The following is a 21,778-nucleotide window of genomic DNA, read 5'->3' as shown; positions in this document are numbered from 1 at the left end:
AAATAGACGAAAATTATTTCAAAATGAAATACTTGCAAATATTATGCATTCGATTTGATAATCTTGTACAAATGTGCGAACATTTTTCAAACCAATCAACTTTTAGTATGAAAATTAAAATTGGTGGTTTAAGTAATTATGTTGAATTTTTTGGAGTTCATACTACAAAAAAATATTCAGTGAAACTTGTATTTCTTGGAAGTGAACTTGTTGAACCTTTTTAAAATATTTCAGTTGAATCATTATGGCGTAAGATTCGTTTTGTGATCAATTGTTTTCTTTTTTGTAATCTTCCAAATTTAGAATTAAAACGCCATTGAAATCAATGATGGAATTTTTTACAATTTTAGTTTATATTATGGGAATATATATATATATGTATATATATGTGTGTGTGTGTGTATGTGTGAATTAACTACCTTTGAATTAATTTTTTTCTTTAAAAAGTTATCTATTTTTACATCCCTTTATAATTAAAATTAAAATTTGATATTTTTAGATATCATATATTTAAATATATGAAAATTATTTTGAACATAACACATAAAAATAATTATGTTAGGAAAAATTTTAGCTCCTCTAAAAAAAAATTTTAGTTTCGTCACTGATTGAAATGCTTGTAAGTAGAATTTATCCATGGTGAGAGTATGATACATAGTCTTTTTTTTTCACTGTATTCAATTTGTGTGAAGACAAATGAAAATGGATAAAATGGATTAGTGATCATCAGTTTTGTGAATGATTATGAGAGTAAAATACATTATGACAATAAGATACATAGAATTCTGAAAATTGTAATTCAAACAGGCTTCTAAATTTTGGATATGTGATTTTTGTAATTGCGAGTTTCTTAAATTAACAGTTAATTATTGCTACTAGTGATGTGGTAAATGTCAATAGTAAATGTGAGAAGTAAATTGGAATTTGCATATATCATTTTGCAGGGGTGGTAACGGTGGTTATTATTTGTTAGTTGAAATTTAGGAATTTTAATTTTATGGGTTAGTGGGTCACATAAATTGAAGAGTGGAAAGGGATAAGGAGAAGATAAGAGTTATTGAATTAAAATAAATTTAAAATTATAGTAAAAAACCTCATCTCTAATACATATAGATATAGATCCTGAGACATCTTTGCTTTTTGAACTTCCTAGCCTCGTCGAGAAGTTATTGGATTAGCTATTTTTCAAGGTGTTTTTAAAAAATTTTACTGTAATAGAGTTTTTAGAGTATATTTTGAGATATTTAAGAGTAGAAGAGTTTCTAGAATATATTTTGAGATTTTTTTAAAATTTTTAAAAAATTTAAACTAATTTTTAGATTACCTTTTGAAAAATTTTAGATTAGCTATTAGGATTTATGAAGGTATTTTATTTTTTCCAAATTTCGATGCGTGAACATAGGGTGCTAGTTAATCAACACAGCATAAAGGATAGGATGCAAGATAGAAATTAGAGTGTACCTTAGGTGTTTTGTGTAATTAAACCATTTATTTGATTAGGGGGAAAAGCACAAAGTCAGTAGGCAAAAAAAAAAAAAAAAAAAAAGTAGGCAAAAGGAGAGCCTTCGGATCTGAACACACGTTTTAACGCTTCAAAATGAACTGAAGCGCAGTACAATCACAACTTTTGGCGGGTGCTGCTGCTTCTATTTTTTCTTGCATGCATTTATTCAAATAGAGAAGAGGCAGAGTGCTTGAGACTTGAGACCTGGGTACTAGTGGTGGGACTCGAATAGACTTGAGGCAGAGTATTTGATAGAGATAGAAAAGATGGCTTCGGTTGGGGAGACTGAGCCTCCAGCAGCAGGCATAGTAATACCAGAAGAATGGTCCAATGCAGCACACACCATTGCTTATGATTCCATCAGCTGTCCTCCCCCTATTGCCTTGGTTTGTGGCCCCAAAAACAGCGGCAAAACTACTTTCTCCCGCCACCTTCTCAACGTTCTCCTCCAAAGGTTTGGACGCCTTACTCTCACTTTTCTTCTGCTCATTTTACGTCTTCTCTCTTTTGCCGTGTAGATGGTATAGCATGCAACTCCTTTTTTTTTTAAAAAAAAAAAAACTGCTGTGAATTTGGGTTGAATTTGACGATTAGTCAGTTGGGTTTTGGGTATTTGATTGAAGAGAAGAGACGGGCTTCTTGAAATTTGCTTCAACAATCCTATCCTCTGTTCTGATTGTTATATCTAAGGATACTTGTATAATCCTGAAAAGTTGTTTTTATTTTAAAGTTCTTTTAGTTGGATAGCTGAATTAACAAACAAACTCACTTCTTGCAACCTCCTTGTATGATAGATTAGGTTAATTTGATGGACACTTGGCACTTCCCAAAAAAAAGGGGACAGAAGATAATGGATTATAAGAAAAAGTGGGATTGAAGATTATAAGATGGAAAGAATCAAACTTTGTTGATATTGTATGTGATATTGAGGTTTTCAGTTTTGAATTGCAGATACAAAAAGGTGGCTTATCTGGATACTGATGTTGGGCAGACAGAGTTTACTCCTCCTGGTCTTCTATCGCTAACTGTCATTGACAAGGTGACTCTAGGTTGGTGGTCTTTTTTTGGGTTTAGCCTATTTTACTTGCTAATATAGTTGTGTGCATCTGATAGTTATTGGTGGATTCTCTTTCATGGCCAGATTTGACCATCCCATGCCTAAAGACGCCTGAGAGGTATGACTTTGAAGTTCTTTTGTTTGTTTTCTTGAATGTAACGTTTATGAAGTTTGTCTCTGAGTTATGGCATTCTTGCTGGATAGTGGTGCAGCATTAGACTAGTCATTGAAGCACTAGCCTTGAATTGAGTCGATGAAGGATTTATTGTGATATCCTGGTTAAAAATCTTATCTGTTGTAGGAAAGTATAAGATGAGTATCAACATTGAGCATTCTGCTTTGAGGCACTGCTTGTCTATGGGTATTTGAGGAACACATCCCCCCAGTAGGGGCTGCAATTTCATTTTTTTTTTCCTTTTTTCTTTCTTCTGGTCACTTGTGTATCACTTAATATCTCAGCAGTTTATATCACATGGTGTTTAAGTGGGCAAAATGCATGCTTTTGAGATACATTTCTTTTTTGAGAAACAGGAGATTGGGAAATAACTGAAATAATTATCTGCATTTTCATTGACAAATTAACATTGATATCCCCATCCTGTCCGACTTGTACCGCTTGTATGGCTTCAAGACATAAAATTGGTTTTCCATTAAAAAGAAAAAAAGTAAAAGCAAGAATAAATAAGGCAAAGTGTGCATGTTAGATAAAGGAGAAGAAAAGCTTATTGAGTGATTTGTTGGTCATAAGAATTGATGTTGTCTTTGCCCACTTAGAAGATAAAAAGCATGTGCTTAAATGGCTACAATAAGCAACTACAATTCCAAATGGAAACCTTAAGATGGCATTTCTGCAGGATGTTCAAATTTTCCAGATACAAGTTTTACAGATGTTTGGGATGTATTTATATTTGTTTTCTATGATTGTTTCTTTTTTTTTTAATTTAATATTTATTTTCTGGTAATGCTGATCTATCCAGTTGTGGGGAATTTTTGTTTTATGGGAAAAAGGTGTCTAACCAGCCTTGACTGAAACCTGGAACTTAGCTTTCTCAAATTGACATACTATTGCTTATAAGGAAGAACATATTTCTGGGCTCTTTATTTTAAAATGAATTTCTAGCTACAAAAATGATTACAGCCTTGTCTGTTGCATTTGGCCACTCCATCTGATGCATTGAGATTTTGTGACAAAAATTCAACTTTATTACCACCTGATTGAACTTAATATCTTTGCCGAAAAGATTAAATTCCCTTCTTTGAAGTGGGAGACCAGATATTTGTCCAGACATTGTGTAAATAAGATTGAAGATAATATGGCAGTTATTGATGCATCATCCTGAATATATGGCTCTATTATGGGTTAAATGTTTTACCTTTTGGCTGAAACTTTTGCTTCAGATGCTTTTTCTTTGGCGACATATCCTCAAAAAGGGATCCAACAACTTACTTGACATACATATTCGCCTTATATGACTACTATCGCAAAGAGTACTGCATGTTTGATAAGATAGAACGTCATCACGCTGGGGTGCCGCTGGTCATTAACACTCCAGGATGGGTGAAAGGTATACTTGTATTAGTATCTTTGATCTTTGTATCTCTACCAACTGATATGACATAAATTATGCCTTGGTTTTGCATTACTGCTGCTTGTAATGGAGTTTCTTTCATCCATAATCTTTAGGTTGGCTAATCCGGATGTTTTGTGGCAGGTATTGGTTATGACATCCTTGTTGACATGCTTAAATACATATCTCCTACACATGTGGTAAAGATTTGCATATCGACCGAGAGTAAGAATCTACCAGTTGGAGTGTTTTGGTTAGATGAGGATGATTCTACATCAACTACCATAATTGAGGTCAATTCAGCTCGTCAGGACTCTTTCAAGAGATCGTATGTCCTTTTCCAAGTGTATAAATGGATTTTCATTTCAGTAAGAGCTTGGCATCTGCTACATCTTGTTAATAGCAAGATTGAAATATATGCTGTCCCTTTTTGCTAGCATACTAGAATTAGCACGACTTGCTATTGGTCAAGCAGCATCAGCACTTTAATCTATTAAGTCTTTTATTTTCAAATCTTCTGTTCAATGTATTGTACAGGGTTCTGGTGCAGAAGGATGCTCGCCTTATGCGAGACTTACGTGTGATGGCATATTTCAGACAGTGCTGTCCCAGTCAATTGAATATCACTACAATAAGGGAACTCGCCAATGCATTAGCTGCCCAACCCCCTTTTGAAATCTCTGTATCAAGTATCAAAATTAAGCATCTTCATTGTCAGGTTGGTTCAGTAACATAGAATACACTGTTCTTCATTTCCCGCTGTATGGTTGATCTACAGACTTCATTTGTTCTCAACTTTCAGAAAAATTACTAAAGTCTTCTTGGACTAGTCTTTCATGATATTTCTCATCGTCCTTGTTGTTTATGATTTACTAAACCCATCTTAGGGCATGAATTTTCAATTGTTTCTTGATGATAGGTCCCAAAGACTGAAATCTTCTACAGCTTAAATGCAACTATTGTTGGCTTGGCCATCAGTTCTGAAAGTGGTGAAAATTTATCTCCTTGTATTGGCCTAGGTAGGTAACTTGTTTGAGAACTATGCTACCTGTAATTAATCATTTTTAGTTTGTTTTTCTCATGTGACATGAGGATAAGAAATCTTTTTCACTCTGTACAAATGCAATATGGGCTTGTACTTGGAGATAATCATATCCACATATATATTCAGGCCCCAAGTTGTGGCACATTGCATTACTAGTTAATTTTGGGTTGCTTATGTGGTTGAGCCTAGACAGGTATGCAATTTGGGCATTTGGTAAGTTTGGAAACAGAATTCTAGTTGCAGCGGAGTTTATTAGTGCTCTGTGTTCGTCTTTATCCCTTTTTGTGTGAGTCATACCTGTTTTTTTTAACATTTTGGTAAGTTTGAAAACAAAATTGTAGTTGCACTGAAGATTAGCGGTGCTCTCTGTTAGTTTTTATCCCTTTTTGTGTGAGACATACATGTTTTTTAACATAATTTATAATTTTTACAATGTACTTTCTGATTTCTTTCTTTTTTAGCTGAACGTCATAGACTCTAGCTTAATTTCCTACTGTCTTGTCTTTATGATCCAGGAATTGTGAGAGGTATTGATACTTTTAGGAACATCCTCTACTTGATTACCCCTGTTCCTCCAGACTCTTTGGAGAAGGTTGATCTATTGCTACAGGGGTTTATCCAAATTCCCACTTGTTTACTGCAGGTATGGGATACCTTCCCCTGAAGTCATTATACCTTTAGTTCCCCTTCAAATCAATATGCAAACTTTTGGTCTTGGGGTAACCTGTTATTTCTAGAATTTAAGTTATTCTTCTCTTTAACTCCATTTTTCATGAGATCCTGGTCAGCCATTTTATGTGTTTATATATTGAATAATGGATCTTGACATTTAACATATTATTTTACTTTCATGATATTGATAAGAGAATGATCAGTTTTGCACACTACAGTTTCAATTTGATGGAAGATTTCTTTTTTTTTTTTTGGTCCAAAGGGAGACAACAAGTCTTACAAGGGGGATGGGAAAAGGTGAGGGCTTAAGAGTCGAACTAGGGACCTCACAGTCACTTGGTCTATGGCCCTACTGGCTAAGCTGGGTCTTGGGGGCAATGGAAGAGCTAGTTGTACTGTGGATGTAACAAAGAAATGCTTACTTGTGCTTGCAATCCTGCTGATGGTTTTTGCTTTGTTTTCTCAGCTAACTTATGCTTACAATTGCTACTTAAATGTCAATTAATCTGTTCGATGTGGCGTGTCGACTTGGGTTTACTGATGACAAAAGATGTTTCAACTTTCTAATATAATTCTTCCCCTTTTCCTTTCTGTGTGGTTGGGGAAGAGGGTGGTGGTGACTGATTCTTTGTTATGGAAACATTATGTCTTATGCTTCTTCCAATGAAGTTACTAATTTTGCACCATTTTGGGTCTTTTCTCCAGTTCTACATAGTAGAAAAATAGAATGGGAATCATGGGTTTCTTGCCATTCTCTTTTCATGAACTCTTGGAATTCTTGGTAAAGCACAATCTGGCGTTTTGCTAGGTTTCCTTAGATTGCCATAAAATCATGGAGGACCACTCCATCAGCATGCATTCTTATCTATTAATACCTCTTTTTGATTGAAAAAAGATGATTTTCTTCAGGTACAAGGATGCGTTTCACCATACATGTCTGCCAATGTATTGCCTTCAGATTAGGAGATTAAAGATGCTGTTTGGTTAGTGAAGACAAGCGGTGTACCATCTTCTCTATAATTTAATTATGTAGCCAAGTACTTCCCCAACTTTTTAATGCTACGGTCCTGCAATTTCTTCAGTCATAAGTAGAGTTCTAATATGCCGAGCACGATCTGATATTACTTCAGTAAACTGCCTGAGACTCCTACTAGACTTTGAAGTTTTTGGCAGTGTTTAAGCTTGGAAAATTTTATTTGGGCGTGCTGTAAATATGGCTTCAGAAGCTGTTTGAAGCTCTAACCATTTGGTTCAGAGCACAACTCGTTTAGAAGATGATAGATACTTTCAATACAAGACTCGAATCCCCTGGTATTGAGAAAACTAGTGGGTAAAATGACTATATTTACAATTGAGTCCACCTACAAAAACGACTCCAAATCACTACATGGGGTAAAATGGAAAGCGCGATGGACCGTTAATCTAGGTGCAATGGTTCTCCCTCTCTCGAAACTTGGAACCAAAACCTGTGAGTTGGTGACCCCTTTACTATATCTAGCTCAACCATCAAACCAACACTCCCACCTGAATTTTTGCAACCTCAAAATTCTACACACAAATCTTTCCTCGTCTTCCTCGCACTGGCACGGAGAGAGAGAGAGAGCGAGTGGAATTGTAATAGAAAAGATCTAAAGAGATAGGAAGATCATGATCCGGGGCTGGCTTTTTCCTCCGGGGTCATGATCTGTCTCATTGGCTGCAGCTTGATTCTCCTCCACTTTTAATCTCTCTTTTAACTCTGATCTTCCTGACATTATCCCACTTTTAGAACTTTATGGTCTCACACCTTACACATAGACATGTCGCAATCTATCAAGATACTTATTGAAGAAAAGTTGGGAAAATTTCCACAATTCTTGATATATGCCATCCTGGAATGGGTGGTGATAATTCTACTGTTCATCGATGGGTTTCTTGCCTTTATCTGTAACGAACTTGCAAAATTATTTGATTTGAGAATCCCATGCTTGCTCTGCACAAGGATTGATCATGTTCTGGTTCACAGAAATCCAAATTTCTATTACAATGATTCGATATGCGAAGTTCACAAGAAAGATATTTCTTCCCTTGCCTATTGCCACGTGCATAAGAAGCTGTCTGATATACGAAGCATCTGTGATGGATGCCTTCTTTCATTTGCAACAGAGAAAGACTCTGATTGCGATAGATACAAGTCTCTTGTTGGGATTCTGCACAAGGATATCGATTGCTTTGTAGAGGATGACCAGAGAAATTTTGTAAAATCAGGAAAGAAGGATGAAGGGTTGCAAGGTGACCTGACTGGTGTTCCTCGGTGTTCTTGTTGTGGGGACCCTTTGAAAACGAGACCCTCCTCGAAATTCATTCGAAGTTCGTCGATGAATGCTAATGCTCCCACCCCTTCTCCAAGAGCACCCCTGCTGTCATGGAAAAATGAGGATGGGAGAAATCCAGAATTGCCCCACATTCGGTACACAGAGCTCAAGTTCATGTCGGATAATGATTCAGAACTTCCAGAAGATGAGGATGCTTCAATTGGAGACAATCAACGTAAGTCCCATAAAAAAATCGTTTTCATGTTGATTCCAGGAGACAATCAACGTAAGTCCTGTAAAATAAAATCGTTTTCATGTTGATTCCAGGACACATATGAGAAGCCTTGGGTTATGTGGTTCGTTCGTGTTATGACTGATGCAAATTCTCTTCCTCATCTATTTTATCCAGTTGTGTGACTATCAGCATTCTTCTAGATGTGGTTCATATATGTGAATAATATATGTAAACATGTGAGATTATACACCTGTCTAACACTGCAGCTGCTATCCTGTTCTTATTCTGATTGTTTTCCATCCGCAAGAAGATATTCTTGATATGTGATATACCTTAAACTAAGTTGTGTTTTTTTCTTTTGGGATGATTGCACTTAACTCTTTTATTTAGCTGGCTCATATTGACCTATTATGTGAATTTTTTTTTATCCTTAAAACATAACTAGGTCGTGTTATTAATTTGACAAGATTGATATAGCAGGTAGAGAAGATACTAAAGCTGCAACAGTGCCTTTACTGCCAGACTCAGAGGACATAAATGAAGATGCTAGTAAAACCCCTCTCTTCGTTAGGGGAAACAAATTTTTTGGAATACCGCTGTCGGATTCAGCTCAAGCCAGTCCTAGGTACAGGGCGGGTAAAAAATTTTCCATGGACAAGCCGGACTTTGTTTTAGAGCCCAATGACATTAACGCACTGAACGAAGCAGACGGTGACTCCATTTTGACTCGTTTGAAGAGACAAGTTCGTTTAGATCGCAAGTCCCTCATGGCACTATATATGGAACTAGATGAAGAAAGAAGTGCCTCTGCTGTTGCAGCAAACAATGCGATGGCAATGATCACTCGGTTGCAAGCAGAGAAGGCAGCTGTTCAAATGGAGGCCTTGCAGTATCAGAGGATGATGGAAGAACAGGCAGAGTATGACCAAGAAGCACTGCAGGTCATGAAAGACTTACTTGTGAAGAGAGACGAAGAGATTAAGGTTTTAGAAGCAGACCTTGATGTTTATAGGGAAAAATATGGGCCTATTAAGAAAATAGGAAGTGAGGTCTGTGAAATTGATGATGACGAAGATTATCAAGCGTTGAAATCTCAGTCTCTATCATCTTCTGGTGAAAAATCTGAGTGTGGCAGTCCCAGTGAACTACTAGATCAAAGTGGGATTGGAGCAAAGAAACGTTCATTTGACCGTTCCATGGAACTAGGAGCTGGTGGAACTCTGGATGAATCATCCCTAGACTTCGAGCACGAAAGGTCTTACCTTCTAGGTTTATTGAAAGATGTCGAGAGAAATATGAGCGTGCCCTCCGTCGACCAAGGATCTCATCTCTCGGGGTCTAACGTGGAAGAGCAAGAGCAAGGAGAGAGAGGTGATTGATTCTTTCTTTTTGTTCCTCAATATATTGTACCCTTTTGCCTTTATATATAGGATTTGTTAAACTCCTCTCTCTTTGTTTTTTCTTTTATCTTTTTGGCTTTGCTTCCTTGCTTTTCTTCAATATGATTAAGATGAAATGGTTCCCCCTGACAGGTACAGAAAATAAGCCTATTCTTGAAAGAGAGTTGTCTTTGATTAGGGAGAGATTGAGAGCAATTGAAGCAGATAGTGGCTTCTTAAAGCATGCTGCTATGACTCTGCAGAAGAGTGGTGAGGGAAGCAAACTCTTGACAGAGATTGCTCAACATCTGCGGAACCTTCGGTACTCCGTGAAAATGCCTAATGATGACATAGATGCGTGACCTGTGTTGCTGAATGGGGTAAACCAAACCATATTCAGAGCTGGTTCCATCCGATTGCGAGTTCAAATATCTCATCCAGCTTGACATGCTGAAGACAGCCTAAATCTGTACCAGGTTTGGCTGAACTCCTGGGTCGCGTGCATGAGTAGCTAGCTACAGAATAGTTTCCAGTCCAGTGGTTTAGCATGCAAAGTATCAATACGTGTAGTTTTTGGCCGTAGGGTTAATGTCTTTTTTTCTGATTAAAGGCTTTGATAATTTCGTGCTTACCTTCCTTTCCTGTCCCTCGCTCATTTTAGGGCCATGACCATGAGGTGTCAGATTTGAACTCAGTAACATTATTATTATTCTCGTTTCATCAATGCAAATATCCTCCTGTATATTCAATTCATTCATTCTTACTCTTACCTTACCACTCTCAATGATGACCTGGTGTATAAATGATTCTTGATTGCAAAGAAGCTGTCCCCTCCATCAGTATCTTGCGTTTCCGACTGTTAATGGCAACTTTTGTTTCCAAATCTTGATTGTGCAACGGATGAATTGAAGTAGCTTCCGGCTGCTATAGTTATATCTTTTGCACCCCGGCGATTGGCTGAGAAAGCTTATTATGATGGCTCCAATTCTACTGAGATGAAGTAGCATCTTTAGTTGGTAATTGAATAGGGATTATCCTTCTTCAATGGTTGCTTTCCCTCCTTTCTTTCCTTTCTTTCTGTAATCAGATTTTACAAAATCTAAAGCAACCAAGAACAAGGTCATGGTTCTCACTCTTCACATAAAAAGCTTCACTGCCCCCATTTTTTTTTTTTTTTTTTTTTGCCTTTATTCATTTATTTTGTCAATGATTTGCGAAAAAATTCGCTTTCTGATCAAATGTCTTTACTGATGGTACCTGCTGACCATCCTAAACAGGATTACAAATGAATCAAGTCGAGTCGAGTCTTGATTTAGTTTTTTCAAATTGGAATTCGTGCTCGAGCTCAACGAGCTACCAATTTAAAGTTCGAGTTCAAAAAATTAAAAAATAATTATTTTATTTTTAAAAAATAAATAAAATAATTTTTTCTTAATAAATAATAAAATATTAGGAATATATATGTAATTTTATTATTAAAATAAAAATATATATATATATTCGAGCTCGCAAACTAACGAATTTAATATTTTTGAATTCGAGCTCGAGACTCGCGAGCTAACAAACTTAGGTTTTGTTTGGAAAGCAATTTTTCATAGAAAAATTGTTACGTTTTTTGTGAACACATTTTTCAATTATCTTTTTATCTTATATATATCAAATTTTAACGCTTTGTTTGGATAGAGTATTATTTGAAATATTATTTGGAATAATTACTGTAGCACTTTTTGTGATGTGATGTATGTGAGATAAAAAGGTGATTGGAAATATAAAAAAATAGGTTTGGGAAATGTGTTTATGATGCAAGCGAAATATTATTTGAGATATTTTTGCTATCCAAACACTTTTTTACAAAAATTTCAGAAAAACGCAATTCAAACAAAATTATTTTTGAACTCGATCTCGATTTGACCAACTCGAACTCTATATTGATCGAGCTCGAGTCAAATCTCGATCAAAATTTGACTCGAGCCGCTCACGAGCGAATCGATTCGTTTGCAGCCTTAATCCTAAAGATGTCATGCAGGTAATTTGTTTTCAAGGAAAAAAAAATTGAGCATTTGAGACTTGTCTTCCAGTTACGCAGACATTTATTTTAATCTCAGATAATAGATTCAGTAGTACATCAAAAAATGGACTGGAGTCTGGGCACCAACAATTCATTTAACGATCAATCTACTCAGTAGACGGGTTGGGTGGTGACTGGTTACCAGAGCGAAGCTTTATTTAAGTCTAGACTAGATGAGCCTAAATGGGGTGAAGCAACTGGCCCGACAACTGATGACCCATCGCCACCACCGCCCACACGCCCTCCTCACCCCGTCACCCTTTGCTCTGCCTTCCTCCGTATCCACCATTAACGCCCGACTCTTGTTCACCCGCTCCATCACACCTATACTCCGCCACGCTTACCAGTACCATCCCCCACCCCTACGGTCACCCTTAACCACCGCCTCCACCATGACCACGACCACCTCTGCTGACCACCCACTCAACCTGGACGCCATTTTCAAGCAAAAGAAGGCCCTTCGTTCCAAAGTCAGAAGAGACCTCAAGTCCATGGACCCTACCCTTAGATCGAAGGAAGGTACACTTGTGCTTTTCATCTTTTTTTTATGCAGGATTTATTTAATTTTTTAATGGGTTCAGTTTCTTTTGGGTGAAATTTTACAGCATTTGTCTCTTTCTTCCCCACCCCCCTCTCAAAAAAACCATCCATGTAGATGATGCGATACAGAATCTTGCACTGGAAGCTCCCTGGTTCAAGTCTTGTCAGAAATTATGTGCTTACATAAGCTGCAGCGCACTAAGAGAAGTTGATACGTCTAAATTGTTGGCCCAAATTCTCAATTACTCATCCAAAGGTGTTTTCTTTATCTCTCCCTAAGCCTTTTTTATTTGTCATTTCTTTCTTTCCTTTATTTTTTCTTTTGTAATTGTAAAATTTCTCTGTTAAAAATTGTTGTTGAATTTGTTCCATTTTGTTATAGTCTAGGTGCCCAGTTGATTCCATTTGAAGAATGTTTTCTTAATCAACTTCTTTAGCATGCTGTAAATCTTGAACTTTTAGGTGGTTAGTCCTAAATCAGTTGAATTTGATTACTTCTGCAATAAAGTTGAAGTCTTTTACGTGTTTCCTACTCAGCATCATGTTTTGTATGTATGAAAAAGAATGTAGTTGGTGATTGAAAATTGTCCTCTGAGTTGACGCTGATTCGAGAATGCTAACAGAATGTTAATGAAAGAAATAGAGAGATACAACTCCCCTTGAACCAAAAAAAACAAGGTAGGTCTTAGCTTGTATTGGCATTAAGCTATGCATAGGTGAAGCATTTATCCTTCGGACAATGTATTACCATATAAGCTCATGCCTTCTTTACGGATTTGCAGGAACTCTCTTAGATCATGTCTGATGGAATGCCTTGATTTAAGCATAGCATTTTTACTTTTTCCCCCTTCAATTTGATGGGCAAGTGCATGTTTTGACTCCATTGCCAACATGTTCCGCTGTGTTACTTGGGATTCTTATGTATGTTTTGTGTCTACCACATATTCCATGTTTATTTTTAGGATTAATCTTTCCTACACTGACAGTGTATACACTGTCAACGTTGGATGAATGACAACTATGCAAAAGTTGAATTTCAAAATTTGAATTTGAAATTCAACTTTTGCACACATATCATGAATCAAACGGTGATAGTGTATACATTGTCAGTGTATATAAGATTTACTCTTATTTTTATTATGCTATAATACGTATTTATTTGCTGTCCGGTTATACATTTTAAATTTGTCTACTATGGGGCTAGTTCATAGCTGCAAGGATTTCAACCCGAAAACCAAGCATTGCTACTTCCATAAACGGTTGCTAGATAGTAAATCTTAACTACGGTAGAGCAGGTCATGGACAGAAAGAGAATTGAGATTGAGTGAGGGGTCAAGTTGAGTTGAACAGTTCTAGAAGTAGGCCCGCAAAATTGGATACGAGCCTATTGAGGCTTCCTGTGAAGCTTAAGTTAAAGATGTCATATGAGAACTTAATTGCTTATGAGGGAAATAGCAAGATATGCTCCATAATACAAACTGTAGCTTTGATTAGCACAACATTCTTACAGCATAACACCTACAAGCTTTTAATTTTTTTTTATGTTAATAGTTATTGGAAAGTTACATGATAAGGCAAAGTGCAATGCACATATAGACTGGTAAAACCATTACTGTGCTTAGACTGAGAGAGCTCAATAAGTTCTCAATCTTTATTTGTTTCATTCTAATGTATAAGTTATCAATTTGTGCTACACATTGTTTGAATTAATTTCTGTCTCTCAAGTTTTATGTCTGTGTTTCTTTTGTTCATCAATATCTTGATGTTCTTATCATTTTTGGTTGAAATCTAGGAGATATACAAGAAATCAATTTAGAAAAATGCATGTTTAGCAACAATCACATTGATTCAAAGCTTAAAGGAAGCTAGGGTAAACACAGAGACAAGATAATGATTGAAGATAATATTTTTTTAGCTCTGAAGCTTGAAGGGTTTTGAACCATCTCCTTTCTTTCCCTCTCTCTGAGTGGTAAAACTTCTCCTATCTCTTTTTCCTTCTTTTCTCTCTTCTGCAATAGATGTTAAAAGTGGAAAAATTCAAACCAGCTTCTTTAAAAAGCTTAGTACTGAAAATGGTGGGGTTGGGGCGTGGGTTGCTGCATAGTGGAATTAAAATTTTATTGCAAATTAGAGAACTAGACATTCCTTAGCATATTAAAAGAATACATACAATGTTACTCCAATACCTCAACCAGATACCTTTTTGGTGGGGTTTAGGCGATGGTTTACAAATCACTACTGGTAAATATCTGCCACTGAGGGTATAATAGGTAGTTTACGATAAGTGTCATGGGTACTATATTTTAATCATACTCACAGGATTGACTTCACAAGTTCTCACCTTATCTGGTAAGCTAACTAGACAAGGTTAAAGTGTATTCAGATATCATTACCAAAGAAATGAAGAGTCTTTAGGTAATTATGTCTTATGTCAAATCGGGCCATCTAGCTCCATAGGTAAATAGACTCTTATGTGAAAAATCTACAATTAGCCTGAGATAGAAGTAGGCAACGCATTTTTTTAATCTACTAATTTCAATCATATGTCGTGCTACAGACTTAGGCAATAAAAAACTACAGCATTTGCCAAAAGAAGATGAAAATCTAGAATACCATTTTCGTTTGCCTCTCTCTTCATAGAGACTCTTTGTTGGGAACAACCCTGGTATATGCTGGTGAATCAGAGGTGGGAGGACTAGATGGATGATATGGTGTCTTAAAAGATTTGCATCATCAGGTTTTACTAGTCAAGTGAATGACCTGTATATTTTATGGGATTCATGTAGCTGACTGTGGCTGTAATGCTTTGTTGACTTTGCTTATGTTGAATAGATTACATCTGTTAAGAAATCTGGAAAAAAGATGGTTGTAGAGATGCATGAGTATTCCATGAAGTAGAGCTCCTATATTCTAGCAGGCAATATTGTCCAGGGTAAGATTTAGACGTAGGAGTATGGACAGTAGAAGACTGGCCAATGTAATGTATGCCATTCAATTTTCCTCTGATCTGGGTCTGAGGAGCTTGATCATGAAGTGTTATTTGGAATCTGTAAGACAGGCTATTAGAAATTTGACTTGTGCGTTTGAACTTATGGATTATTACATATGCATTTGTTTGTTTTGAGTATGGCAATGAACTTAATGGGTGGTTATCATGGTTTTTGTCCTCTAGCAGTTGTAAATGAATTGATTCTCAAACTCAAGTCCTTATTGTTCATCTTCAATTCAATAAGATGATTATCTACAGATGGGGAAGACACTCTATGTTCCACGAGTGGAGGACAAGAATAGCCACATGAGAATGCTGAAGATCTCAAGTATGGATGATTTAATTGCAAATTCAATGAATATTTTGGAGCCAGCTCCAATGGATTCTGAGGGAAAGGAACGTGAAGATGGTATACGTTGCTTTTCATCCATAAGCTTTAAACTGATTTGTGGGTTTTCATTTGACTTGTGCTTTAACTAGTTAATACACCTCGCTCGTATTGGCCAATTCTGCGAATTTTTTGTCCTTAAAAGCATACCTGGGACACCTTATTCTGCAAGTGTTTCTATGCATTTGAGGTTAATTTGACATGATACAGCAGGTAGAGAGGATATTAGTCCTTCTAGTGTAATATTGACTAACGTATGCGGCTTTTACAGTTTTACCGAAGTAATTTTTGTAAATATTTTGGTTTTCAGCCGTTTACTCTTAATCTTTCCCTTGTGTGGCCTGGAATATCTTTTCAACAAATCCGGCTTCTAGGCCTTTTCTTTGTTAATAGAGCTTAACTTGCATTTCCTCGTGTTTCCCTTGTAAGCATTCTTTTATGGAGAGTTGTTGGGATACTGAATGTAAAGTATAAGTTTATAGAGTGACTTGCACACATGTGTTTGGGCTTATTTTCCTTTGGCTAAGTTATGTAGTTGAACCTGCGTATGCTAGACTAATCTTTATTTTTTTTTGTGCAGTCATGTTGGCTGATCATCCTGTTGATTTGCTTCTTTTACCTGGTGAGTTTTTCCATCTTAATCTAAGTAATTCATGGCATTTCTAGTGAAAGAAAAAAGGGAAGGAAGGCATGGTCCAGTTTTTGGAGGGGGAGTTGGGGGAGCGAAGATGGGGTATTTGTGTGTATGACTGTCCGAAGTTTCATAGTGGTATTTGTTTGAGTAAAAGTTCATCTGGGTGTACCCTTTACTTATTTATATTGTTATGAACTTTTTATAACTGTTTCCCGAAACATTCAGGACTCGCATTTGACAAATCTGGAAGACGTTTGGGTCGTGGTGGAGGGTAAGGCTCCTTGTGATGACCTCTGTAAAAGATTTGAATTTATGCATTTGCTGAGAATTTAATAAATGTCACCGATGTTTATTTCTCTGAACTTTTTCATATCAATTGTTAAGCATCCATCTCAACCGGTTATACCAATTCTGAAGTTAAGTTCTGCAATAGACAATCTCCATTGCCAAGGGACCAGGGTTGTTGAAGCAATGCTTGGCAAGCAGAGTTAGTGTTGGGACTCAGCCCCTTCCCCCTTTGGGGTTTTTGAACATGTTACTTCAATTAATCTCTGTCTTGTATACCTTCAAATCTTAAGCTGATATATATATTTTGGATATATTTTGAGTGTGTCCACAAGTTCATACAAAAAATTCTCCCATTGTGTTTGTTAGAGCGTGTTGTGTGTTTGTTTCATTTCATTGGCTATTTGTGCATTCCAGTAACTCTTTATTGTTTTTTGTTGACCCACTGTTCTGGATGCTACGCGGTGATAAATCAAAAGATATTATGATGCATTCTTGACGAGATATCAGGGGCTTGTGAAGGAACGGAAGTGGAAGCAGCCTTTCCTGGGTAAAGTCACTTTCGATGCTTTTATGTGGGAAATAATTGTTTTAAGAGGTCAATCTGGTGGATGATGGTAGAATGCTTTGTTGTGCAGTTGCTCTGTCTTATTCAGTGCAGATAATGGATGAGGGTGTTGTTCCAGTCACCCCAAATGATGTATTTGTTGATGCGCTTGTGTCACCCTCTGGTGTAATTCCCATCAGTGCAGCTGCCAAGGCAAGATGTCAATGAGATTGCAGTCTTGGGTTGGACGTTCTTCCGTTGTTGATTTCTGATTTTGTTGGGGGGAGGGGGGGGGGTGTTGGTGGTGGTGGTTTCCCTTTAAATAATTTTTACATCAAGAAGAAGGAAGATTTATGGTGGCGGCACAGGATGTGGTGTATACCTTCTACGATGATATAACTCAAAATTGTACTGAATGTCATAGACCTATTCAAAATAAGGGATATTAGGTGTACGATTTGCCACAGTACTGTTAGGAAATTTGAACTAATAATCTCTGAAATATATCTTCATTTTATACCTTTTCTAACTTCCTTCCCTACATAGCTTTCTAAAAGCTTCCTTCGTTTTAAGCATTGTCATTTTGTATCATACGGAGTAGGTTGGCAGCAAATTAATCACTAATACTCCCGTCAACAAGGAACTAGTCGTGTCTTCCCCATGCACAGGCAAGCAAAACATCATACTGCTCGATTGCTGGCCCTTAGGGTTATCGATCGATCTTTGAATACATTCCCTCCTAAGCACACAACTTTAAGTCTAATTTGTCTGGCAAACTACGAGGCTATATATCATTCGGTGGCTTCCTTAGCAAATTTGAGCACATATAGCATGGCTTCTTCCTGCGATATTAATATTCATCTGATTTTGTCCTGTGCAGTTTTGTCATCAGTTCTGCTAGCTAGCTAGCTAGCTACCATGCCATTGCCTTCCCATTGTAGGATTTCTGCATTATTGCTGATCTGAAATCTGCTTTGCACGTAAATGGCTTTCCCTGCAAAAACCCTGCTCATGTAACTTCAGACGACTTCTTCAGCGATGGTCTCAAGGAAATTAAGGGGAGCAATCTTCAATTCTTTCAAAGTGAAGTGATTCTCACTCAGGTGAATGTGCTTTCGTTCCCAGGCCTCCAAGTCCAAGACGGGTTGGGTTGCTACAGTAAATCGGCTTTTTCTTATATACAAGTTAGATAATAGCAATAATAATACTACTATTCATGTCCAAGATGACCATCATCACTTCACTTCCTATCCAAATGGCTGATCACTTCCTCAGGATTAATTATACTGGTAGGAAGTTAGTTATCTGCCTATAGTACTGCTCCTTTTATTTACTTACTTATTTTTGGTAAATCCCTTTTCGTGTTTCTTTTTGTTTGTACGCATAAATTCTTTTTGTGGATTTGGTTTCTTTTCAATAGATTCTCTTTTCGTTTCTCGCAAAGCACATTTGGATGCATGACACGTGTCTTCATTTATTAATTTATTAACGAAGGTAAAATGATTAGTCAAATTTAAAATAATCATATCAGAGTATTGGTTTCAATTCCACTGGTACCTACCATATCTGTTGCTCTGTCACAATCAAAACCTCATTAATTATCACGGATTCACAGTCATAATCTTTAAACTGTTTGCCCCGTGACTCAAAATCTTAAAAATGTTGCTCTATCACTGATTCCACTGAGTCACAATCTAAAATTTTCCTCGTGATTTAACACACATGTTGTAATACGTTTTCATCCCTTTCTGATTTACTTTCTACTTATCACATAGTTTTGACCTATAGCCAGCTCCAGTCATTGGAAAAACCAGGAGCCATGCATATAGTATATAGCATATGTATTATGGCAGGTCATTCATCACATTCGCCCGCAGGTACACGTATTTTTAAGAGTTGTGCCAAGTCGATACTGTGACTATGTCCGCTCTTGCTACGTTGGAACTTGAAGAAGTGTTAAATTTTTTATGTTCAATCATCAATTTTTGATCCCTTATTCGGGGGCGGAGTTAGAAAAAATTTTCAGTAGGGGTAAAAGCAACTCTAAAATTTTTTGCCTACTCTTTTTTTAGTTTTTTAAGGAAAAAAAATACTCGCCAGCAAGTACAAAATGATGCATATATTTCATGAAAAATATCAAAAAACAAACTCAAAATTATTAATGTAATAATAATTTTATTTCAAAAGCAAACGAAACCATATACAATTGCTCATAACGAGTTTTCATATTTTGATAACGGTTTACAATCTTTTCATTTTGAACTTCACGAAGTATATTTTTCTTAATATAAGTAACTAAACAATTATTCATCCAAGTGTCTTCCATTTTATTTTGTAACCGATTCTTCACTATATTCATTATTGAAAAGACCCTTTATACGATAGCTGTAACAACAGGTAAAATCAAAGACAACTTTAAAAGCATATAAACCAATAGATACACAACTCCAAAGGGCACACTTGAAATTACATCAAATTTTTATAGGTATTATTGAAATTTAAGAGGGACAGTGGAGGCCTATAAACCAATATATATATATACAAAACTCCAGGGAGCACAATTGAAATTACATCAAATTTTTATAGGTATCATAGGAATTTAAGGGAGTCAGTAGGGGCCCATGCCCCCAGTGTAAATCCGCCACTGCCCTTATCTATTTCGAGTTTCAAATTGGTCCTTTGACAGCAGAAGGTATTAAATTTTGACCCTTTAATTTATTTTACCGTTAAAATTGATGGATCCAAGGGCAAATTTTGACTGATTTAACCGTAAAAATTAACCGAAGAATCAAAGTTTGACATTTTTATTATTGAAGGACCAATTTGAGATTTGAAATAGATAAGAGGCAAAAATTTGTCAATGGTACTAGTTTAGGGACTTCGTGGGTAATTTACCGGCTATACAAACGCGATGTATCAATATACCTTAATGTATATATATTAGCATCCTTTAGATAGTTTATATAGCAATGACTTGTTAGGTCTCAACTCTCATGCAAAGAAGATTAAGAGTAACACATGTCCATTTGATGTAAAGCACACTCATTCCATCTTCAAGAAAAAAGAAAAAAGGTACAAACTTCACAATAAATTTATCCATACTTTCCATGTGGTGAGACGAGGATTATTTCATGACTACGAACATCTGACTCCTCGGATGTTTTATTTTATCCATCTGCAGATGGTTTATATATTGCAAAGAAAAGACCAGACTTTAGGGTGAATGATCAGAGTATCATTCTTGTTTGGTAGACGATAAGAAGCAACGGCAATTAATTATTTGGAGCTTATGGAATCAGCACAGAGGCCCTGGACTTGATGAGGTCGATGATAGTTTTATTCACATTGAATGCTGTTGTGAGCACTGGATCTGGAATCAAAGGCGTGGAAGCAAAGAGTGCGGGGGCTAGTTTCGAAATCCCTGGATTCTGACTGTTAAAGAAGGCATAAAATAGTGCGTTTCCCTTTCCAACATTAAGCTGAAAGTGCACTAAGCCTGGAGGAATCACGAACACTTGTCCTGCGGTCAGAATTTTCCAGTACAGGATATATGCAGTTGATACCCATCCCACAAACAGTTTCCCCTCCGTGACCAGGGACAACTCGGTAGCACGAGGGTGGATATGAGGTGGGTTTTCTCCTCCGGGATGAAATTGAACTCGGTTCATGGACATCCCCAAGGTGTTCAGCGCTGGAAATGCGAAGACGTCTACTTCAGTGAGGTTCACATTAAGGAAATCGAACACTGTTCCCAGTTTTTGCAGCCCATCAAAGAAGAAGTCGTTGGAAGTTACATTCTCTGGTTTTTTGCACGGAAACCCATTGACAAGCAACGGGGAGTTCAAATCCGCAACACAGAAATCCTGCAATGGACCAGGATCAGCACAATGGGAAGGCATTGGTAGCTGCACAAGTGACAAGAATGTCAGCCAAATGACGAGGTGAATAACATTGTAGGAAGCCATGTTTTGCATTTGCTAGCTAGAGGGTAAGTAGCCTAAGGTAATTGAGGTTTTGTATGCTTGCTAGGAATTAGCTTGTACGATGTGATATCCCAAGGAACGAGTATGGCGGTGTATTTATAGAAGAACTGAAGAAGAGGCCCTCGTGCATTGCATGGCACCAGTACTCTTGGTTAGGGTGCAAACGAGTAGAGTCGAATCAACTTTTGATCTAATCGAATCGAATCTTCAATTAATTTTATAAAACTCGAACTCGCACTCTAACTCGACGAGGCCAAAATATCGAGCTTGAGCTCCAGTTTAAAAAACAAAAATAAAAATAATTATTTTTTTATTTTTTTAAAAAAATAATTATTTTATTTTTTAAAATGAATAAAATAATAATTTTTTTAATAAATAATAAAATATTAAAAATATATATAATTTTATTATTAAAATAAAAAATATATATAATCGAACTCAGGAATTAACGAATTTAATGTTTTTGAATTCAAGTTTGAATTCAAACTCGACTTCATTAGCTCGATCTCAACTTAAATTTGATATTGATCGAGCTCGAGTGGAACATATATCGGAGCCCATCGCGAACGACATGGAGATCAGCCTTGGCC

The 21,778-nt window shown here is 36.5% G+C and overlaps 4 protein-coding genes and 1 long non-coding RNA gene across 9 annotated transcripts; 3 read left to right on the top strand and 2 right to left on the bottom strand.

Moving 5' to 3' along the window:
* The first annotated feature begins 1,560 nt into the window (after positions 1–1,560).
* LOC113741818 (polynucleotide 5'-hydroxyl-kinase NOL9) lies at positions 1,561–7,190 on the top strand. 3 transcript variants are annotated; one of them, XM_072048062.1, is made up of 9 exons: positions 1,561–1,958; positions 2,456–2,543; positions 2,618–2,679; positions 3,960–4,126; positions 4,274–4,457; positions 4,667–4,847; positions 5,049–5,148; positions 5,690–5,817; positions 6,109–6,501. In XM_072048062.1, the coding sequence occupies exons 1-9, from the start codon at positions 1,771–1,773 to the stop codon at positions 6,145–6,147; spliced, it is 1,137 nt and encodes a 378-aa protein (XP_071904163.1). In that variant the 5' UTR covers positions 1,561–1,770; the 3' UTR covers positions 6,148–6,501. The 3 variants fall into 3 exon arrangements, with proteins under 3 accessions (XP_071904163.1, XP_027125262.2, XP_071904164.1); XM_027269461.2 differs by lacking the exon at positions 6,109–6,501 and adding an exon at positions 6,756–7,190 and having other exon boundaries at positions 1,562–1,958; XM_072048063.1 differs by lacking the exon at positions 6,109–6,501 and adding an exon at positions 6,756–7,190 and having other exon boundaries at positions 1,563–1,958; positions 2,456–2,553; positions 2,646–2,679.
* Positions 7,074–8,235, bottom strand: LOC140006157 (uncharacterized). Its single transcript, XR_011813801.1, has 2 exons — positions 8,123–8,235; positions 7,074–8,035 (listed from the first exon to the last, which is right to left on the bottom strand). It is a non-coding gene; the product is annotated as an uncharacterized lncRNA (long non-coding RNA).
* On the top strand, positions 7,646–10,507 carry LOC140006156 (probable myosin-binding protein 5). 2 transcript variants are annotated; one of them, XM_072048061.1, is made up of 3 exons: positions 7,646–8,375; positions 8,856–9,746; positions 9,908–10,507. In XM_072048061.1, the coding sequence occupies exons 1-3, from the start codon at positions 7,646–7,648 to the stop codon at positions 10,114–10,116; spliced, it is 1,830 nt and encodes a 609-aa protein (XP_071904162.1). In that variant the 3' UTR covers positions 10,117–10,507. The 2 variants fall into 2 exon arrangements, with proteins under 2 accessions (XP_071904162.1, XP_071904161.1); XM_072048060.1 differs by having other exon boundaries at positions 8,853–9,746.
* Positions 10,508–11,881: 1,374 nt separating this feature from the next.
* LOC113742617 (5-formyltetrahydrofolate cyclo-ligase, mitochondrial) lies at positions 11,882–17,734 on the top strand. Of its 2 annotated transcripts, none has more exons than XM_027270495.2 (7): positions 11,882–12,341; positions 12,478–12,618; positions 15,596–15,760; positions 16,320–16,361; positions 16,599–16,644; positions 17,138–17,208; positions 17,297–17,734. In XM_027270495.2, exons 1-7 carry the CDS (start codon positions 11,996–11,998, stop codon positions 17,431–17,433), a joined length of 948 nt encoding a protein of 315 aa, XP_027126296.2. In that variant the 5' UTR covers positions 11,882–11,995; the 3' UTR covers positions 17,434–17,734. The 2 variants fall into 2 exon arrangements, with proteins under 2 accessions (XP_027126296.2, XP_071904160.1); XM_072048059.1 differs by having other exon boundaries at positions 11,900–12,341; positions 12,478–12,620; positions 15,610–15,760.
* Positions 17,735–20,230: 2,496 nt separating this feature from the next.
* On the bottom strand, positions 20,231–21,243 carry LOC113741139 (germin-like protein 1-1). Its single transcript, XM_027268617.2, has one exon. The coding sequence runs from the start codon at positions 21,177–21,179 to the stop codon at positions 20,493–20,495; it is 687 nt and encodes a 228-aa protein (XP_027124418.2). The 5' UTR covers positions 21,180–21,243; the 3' UTR covers positions 20,231–20,492.
* Between the last annotated feature and the right edge of the window lie 535 nt (positions 21,244–21,778).

Source organism: Coffea arabica, chromosome 4e, assembly GCF_036785885.1.
Source record: "Coffea arabica cultivar ET-39 chromosome 4e, Coffea Arabica ET-39 HiFi, whole genome shotgun sequence".
Lineage (NCBI taxonomy): Eukaryota > Viridiplantae > Streptophyta > Magnoliopsida > Gentianales > Rubiaceae > Coffea > Coffea arabica.
Note: the sequence above shows the minus strand (reverse complement) of the source record. Positions and strands in the feature narration are given on the sequence as shown.